The sequence below is a fragment of the Bidens hawaiensis genome, unplaced genomic scaffold (assembly GCF_021521415.1).
Source record: "Bidens hawaiensis isolate Kalapana, Puna unplaced genomic scaffold, B.hawaiensis_p1.1 tig00010569_1, whole genome shotgun sequence".
NCBI lineage: Eukaryota > Viridiplantae > Streptophyta > Magnoliopsida > Asterales > Asteraceae > Bidens > Bidens hawaiensis.
The window spans coordinates 494,636-500,641 of NW_027491807.1; the positions used below are offsets into that span (position 1 = coordinate 494,636).

Here is a 6,006-nt window from a genome sequence, read left to right on the forward strand (position 1 = left end):
ATTGGCAATCATGTATTGAACTTGGAGGCTTTTGGTAAAATTAACAGTCTTGTGTTAGGTTTTATTTTGATTTCATCCCTATCCCTAATTGTTCGGTCGGGCTTGCCTTTTTTGTTGTTGGTGAAGGTTGTGTTGTCTATTTCGTTTGCCTAGTTGTTTGGCATGGTATATGTGGACATGTGGTGTTTACTCTAGTTTAGGGTGTTCAATTTTAGTTACATAAAAAAAGTGATTAGATTCTATGGGGTGGGTGCACCATGAAGGTACCAAGAGTATGTTTATGTTAACAACCCAAATATGTAAAGAGGTCTTGTCTTGTGTTACCAAAAAGTTTTGTAACATGGTTGCGTTCTAAAATTCCTTGTGATAAGGAAAAAATTTTAAGCCTAAAACTAGTTAAAGGCCGACTTTTATTTTTATTTTTTTTGGAACATACTAGTTAAAGCTACAGTATTTTGTTTGCATTTCGTTATAGGGATGAGCATGGTACCGGACCGGTACCGACCGGTCTCGATCCCGAAAATCCCTAATTCTCGGTACCGATACCGAAATATTCGGTTCGGTACCGGTACCGGGATTATACCGGTACTGGAGGTAAAAAGTCGGGAAATACCGGTACCGTACCGATCCCGAAACTTAAAACTTTGGTACCGATTTCGGTACCGGTACCAATCGGTACCGATCCCGATTTTGCTCATCCCTACTTCGTGATGTGTTTACATTACTCGAGCAAGTATGAAAGCTAGAGGTAGTGTGGTGCAACCCATGTGTAGTGACTGGATTTTGGTCGGCATTAATTCGGTTTGTTATGGCGTGTAAAATCAAAAACAAAAAATTTTATAATGTGGTTGGTGTAAAGTTTGTCAATTTGATGTACTCACTATAGCAAATGAAAGAGAAGACCCGAATATAGTCTAACAGTGTAAGCAAAATGGTATACATTTTTCTTAATTATGTAATGTCCAATCTCACGCCATCAAACCCGAGTTTCATTAAAGAAAAGAAAGGAAATGGAATAGTAAAATGGGTGGGTTTGTTTTCTTTTTTCAAATTGAAAAGATTTAGATGAAAGGAAAGAAAATAAGGAATGAAATGAAAATGAAAAAGAAAGGAAATGATTCATATCATTTCTCTTCTTAACTCAACTTGGGAACTAAGCCTTAATCCACCCAGTCAGTCAAAGTTAATAATCATTATCTACTAGATTTTCAACTAACCAGGTCATGTCACATGACAAAAATGCTGCTGAGACGCCCAGATATATTGAAAGTTAGACGGACGCCTAGAAAATATAGTTTTTAATTTCTACGCGAGACTCAAATTATTCTATTTTCGAAAAAAATTGACTGTCGCTTAAAAAAAAGTTTTTGTGGTGACCATATGTTTTTTTTAACGGCTAACAAACAGAGAATTGTCTAGATACTATGTACGGGGTGATCAAATGGCAAAATGCCACCATCAGCTAATCCAACCCAGTCGTTATCTCCAGTTCTAGGGAAAACCGAGACGTCATCCGGATCAAACAGAATATCACAAAAATCTCAATCTTTTTTTTATTACTCACCCATGTTCCCAAAGTATTATATGTGAGGATTTAACCCAGGTTTCTATGTACTTTAAGCTGTTCTCTAATTATTTAACATAAAAAAGTGTTATTTCCTTATTTAATAAAGAATTAAAAAACAAGATAATCCAACGTGTAACTTTTAACTTTTAACTTTGATGGTTCACAAGAAGCATCACCGACATCCTCTAACTCTGCTCATTAGTCATCCATCATTCGCCCACCGTTATACTCTTAACCGTTGACCACCAATTTTCCACACACACTACTTTTATCCGCCATATATTCTGACATAATTAATATATCATTTGCATATGAACAACATCAAAAACAATAATGGACCAATCTATTGTTGATAACATCATTCACAGGCTGCTTGAGGTTAGAGACAAACCCACCAGCAAACACTTTCAGCTCAATGAATCTGAGATCAAACAGCTTTGTGTTGTTTCCAAAGAGATATTCTTGCAGCAACCTAATCTCTTGGAGCTTCAAGCACCCATCAAGATTTGTGGTATTAATTTCATTGTTTTTATGTTTGAGATCATGAATATACTTGTTGAGTTGTTTCATGTTTGTTGAATATTCTGCCCCCCTTTGACTATTAATATAGTATCTTGAACAACCCTTTAAAAAGTTGCAAAAAAATTGAATTTAGTTTAACTAAAATGATGTGAAAATTTACAAGATTGTAACTTTTTAGGCTGTGTGGTGTAATATGCTTTGAATGCCTAAGGTAAATAATGAAAACCCTTTAAAAAGATTAGTGGGCGGCGACAAAGGGCTACAACCCCCCCTGGTGATTTTAGGGGAGATAAGGGTAGGGGGGTGGGTTATTGTCGCATGCTTGTTTTGTGTATATATATTAATATTATATATGTTTGTGAGTGTGATATATATTGGGCTACAACACCACTACACCCCTATACCATAAACCCATCATTTTGCTGACTGGCACCACATGGCGCAAAACGCCCCAATTTGTTGCCCCTCCACTACACATAGCCATAGTGATCAACTACTTATATAAAGTTACAAAATTTGCACTATTGTATATTGATAGAATATCTTGAGTCTTGAGGAACTCTTTAAAAAAGTTACAAAAATGTGTGCTTGGGTTCACTTGAAATGATGATTAAAACTTTAAAGATCGTATTTTTTTCGGTTGTATGATGTAATATGCTATGAAAATACGGTATTATGATCTAACTACTAATGAAAAGTTACGAAATTTGTGCTATTGATACAATATCTTGAAGAACTCTTTAAAAAGTTGCAAAATTTTATGCTTTGATAGTTTGGTTCACCTGAAACGATGATGAAAACTTAAAAGATTGTATTGTATGTTGTAACATGCCTTGAATATTAAGGTATATTATTTTTTGAAAGCTTCAACTATGGAATAACGAAAACCCGTTTAAAAGATTGTATTATTGATTAACTATTTGTAAAAGTTACAAAATTTGTGCTATTGATAGAATAACTTGAAGAACGATAACTTTGTTTTCAGTAGGATCGGTTTTGCCATTCAAAAGGGGACGGCGGTGCAGCTTGTTGCCCGCTTACCTGCCTCTCTATTATAACTGGATCCTTTTTTAGGTAATTGAAATATAATAAAAAATATTGAAAAAAATAACTTGAAGAACCCTTTGAAAGGTACAAAATATGTGCTTTAGCTCATCTGAAAGATGATTAAAACTTAAAGTTTGTATAGTTTTCGGTTGTATGTTGTAATATGCTTTTTTGAAAGCTTCAACCTTATAAATAGTGAAAACACTGTCAAGTATTGTGTATTAAGAAACCTAATCAAATTATATCTTTTAACTATGATAATGATATTAGGTGACATCCATGGTCAATACCTTGATCTTCTTCGCCTTTTCGACCACGATGGATTGCCTCCAAAAGCCAACTACTTGTTTCTTGGCGATTATGTCGACCGAGGCAAACAAAGCCTTGAAACAATATGCCTTCTTTTAGCCTACAAGATTAAGTACCCTGATAACATCTTCCTATTGCGTGGAAACCACGAGTGTGCTTCTATAAACCGCGTATACGGCTTCTATGACGAATGTAAAAAAAGATTTAATGTTAAGTTATGGAAGGTCTTTGGGGACTGCTTCAATTGCTTGCCTGTCGCAGCTTTAATTAGTGACAAGATTTTGTGTATGCACGGTGGTCTTTCGCCCGATCTTAATGATTTGGATCAAATTAGAGAGTTGACCCGTCCTACTGATGTCCCCGATAATGGTCTGCTTTGTGATCTGTTGTGGTCTGACCCGCATCAAGAAGTCAAAGGGTGGGCGATGAATGATCGTGGTGTTTCGTATACATTTGGTGCTGATGTTGTTACAGAGTTTTTAATCAAACATGATCTCGATCTTATTTGTCGCGCTCACCAGGTTTGTTATTCACTTATTTGTGTATGTTTTCTTACAGTTGACTTTTAAGGTCAAATGGACTAAATTTTTTTAAAATAGTTTGATGAATTTGCTTGTCTTTGTAAAAAAATGTTACTAATGAAGAAATGTTGGTGTTCAATTAATAACTTGTTCTTTGTCGATTTCGAATTATGAAAGAAAGTGTGTTGACCTATTAAAGTCAAAATGGACTAAAGTTCTAATTAAGTTTTAAAGTTGTTACTTTGTTAATTTCAGGTTGTAGAGGACGGGTACGAATTTTTTGCGTACAAGCAGCTTGTAACTGTATTTTCGGCTCCTAATTATTGTGGTGAATTTGACAATGCGGGTGCTTTTATAAGCGTTGATGACAATCTATTGTGTTCCTTTCGAATATTAAAGCCCGCAGAAAAGAAGCCAAGGTCAAAATCTATGATTAATCTGTTTGGAATCTCCGGCAGCAGCAGCAGCAGCAGTTAAACATTGTTGCATTCCAGCTGAAGTTGAGGACAATCTGTACTACCGATCGACAAAATAGTTTCGAGAAATTAAGAAAATGTTAATAGTTCAGTTTCGGATATAAATTGATGCCATGAAGTTGGTTTGTAAAGGCATTTTATTTGGGTTTCTTAAATAAATTGAAGTGTATATGTTAATTGTTAAAGGTCTATTGGATTTTAATAATCCCTATTGGCTGATAATAATCCATATTCATTTTATTGTCACTGGCGCCCCAAAGCTCAAAAAGTTGGCCCCCAGTGGTCCTCGTTAAATACGACTTAACGGCGTTATTTTTTTTCTGAATTTCAAACTATTTTTTTAGGAGTTTTGATATGAATGAGAATTCAAATCGATTAATATAAAACTTAACTCGAAACATGGATCCAAACGACTTGATTTTTGCTTCAATTAGTGTGTTAGAACTTTCAATTAACAAAAATCAAGTCGTTTGGATCGTCGTTTCGAGTTAAGTTTTACATCAACTGATTCGTATTATCCTTCCTATCAAAAGCCCTAAAAATTAGTTTGAAATTCGAAAAAAAAAGTATAACGTCGTTAAGTGATTTTTAACGGAGAACCAGTGAGGGCCAATTTTTTGAAATTTGGGACTGTCAATGGTGATAAGATGAATAGAGATTATTATCGGCCAATAACAGGCAATAGTGATTATTAAAATCCAATAAACCTATGTTAAACAGTGTGTTAAACAGCTTTCACTTTTCGGAATTTAAACAACATACATAACCTACACGGCTACACATTTATATATACCGAGTGCTTATTTTGTGTTGTATTAAAAACGTAACTGTACTAAAAAAATACTCATCATAAACATAAATAATAAAAGAGAAAAAAAAATCTTTTTTCCAAGAAGGATGATGGTGGGCCGGTGCATGCTATGTCACGTTATTTCCATGTCATTGCTAATAGTGGTGTACAAAACCGGTTTTTTAAAGAATCGAACCAGTTTGAGTTAAACCGGTTTAAGCATAGAACTACCTAGCCTGATCCAGTATGGTTTGGGTCGGTTTAAAACCAGTTTTATTGAAAAAAAAACAAACAAACTGCTATACGAACCGACGGTTTGGGAACCAGTTTGAGAAACGAACCCGGTCAGTTCGGTTTCCGGATCGTTTTTTCTGTACTTGCTGACAGCCTGACACTCGGAATGGTGATAGTGTGATAGATATGGCCCGAAGCCCGTAATATCACGTCACTCATCATGGGCCTCTAGATCCAAAAGCATGAACCAAAACCCTTTAATGGGCCTGAGCTTTTAGAGGAATAGAGAATCAAAACATGAAAATTTGTCGGTGGGCTTACACCGTATTAGTTTAAAGAAACCAAGAAAGGAAAAAAGAGCAAATCATTCTTTTATTTGAAGTATAGATTTCAAAATGAACCTGTTCGGGTTCTGTTTAAGTATCAGGTTATGTTTACTAGAGGATAGTCAACGTACAAAAAAAAAAAAAACACTTAACGTACACAGTGTTAAATATAGATTGCGTAATTATTTTACTTCGAGAGTAACTACTTTGTGCC

General features: G+C 35.0%; 1 protein-coding gene across 1 annotated transcript; it reads left to right on the forward strand.

Annotated features, from left to right (window-relative positions):
• The first annotated feature begins 1,758 nt into the window (after positions 1-1,758).
• Positions 1,759-4,584, forward strand: LOC143535614 (serine/threonine-protein phosphatase PP1 isozyme 2-like). The gene is made up of 3 exons (XM_077029823.1): positions 1,759-2,078; positions 3,407-3,966; positions 4,222-4,584. Exons 1-3 carry the CDS (start codon positions 1,901-1,903, stop codon positions 4,441-4,443), a joined length of 960 nt encoding a protein of 319 aa, XP_076885938.1. The 5' UTR covers positions 1,759-1,900; the 3' UTR covers positions 4,444-4,584.
• Positions 4,585-6,006: the final 1,422 nt, after the last annotated feature.

What these genes read in the sequence shown, in the direction of transcription:
- LOC143535614 (XM_077029823.1), top strand. Translation starts at nt 1,901, where the DNA reads ATGGACCAATCTATTGTTGATAACATCATTCACAGGCTGCTTGAGGTT. An exon ending in AGCACCCATCAAGATTTGTG is followed by an intron (nt 2,079 to 3,406) that starts GTATTAATTTCA and finishes TAATGATATTAG; the next exon opens with GTGACATCCATGGTCAATAC. An exon ending in TTATTTGTCGCGCTCACCAG is followed by an intron (nt 3,967 to 4,221) that starts GTTTGTTATTCA and finishes TGTTAATTTCAG; the next exon opens with GTTGTAGAGGACGGGTACGA.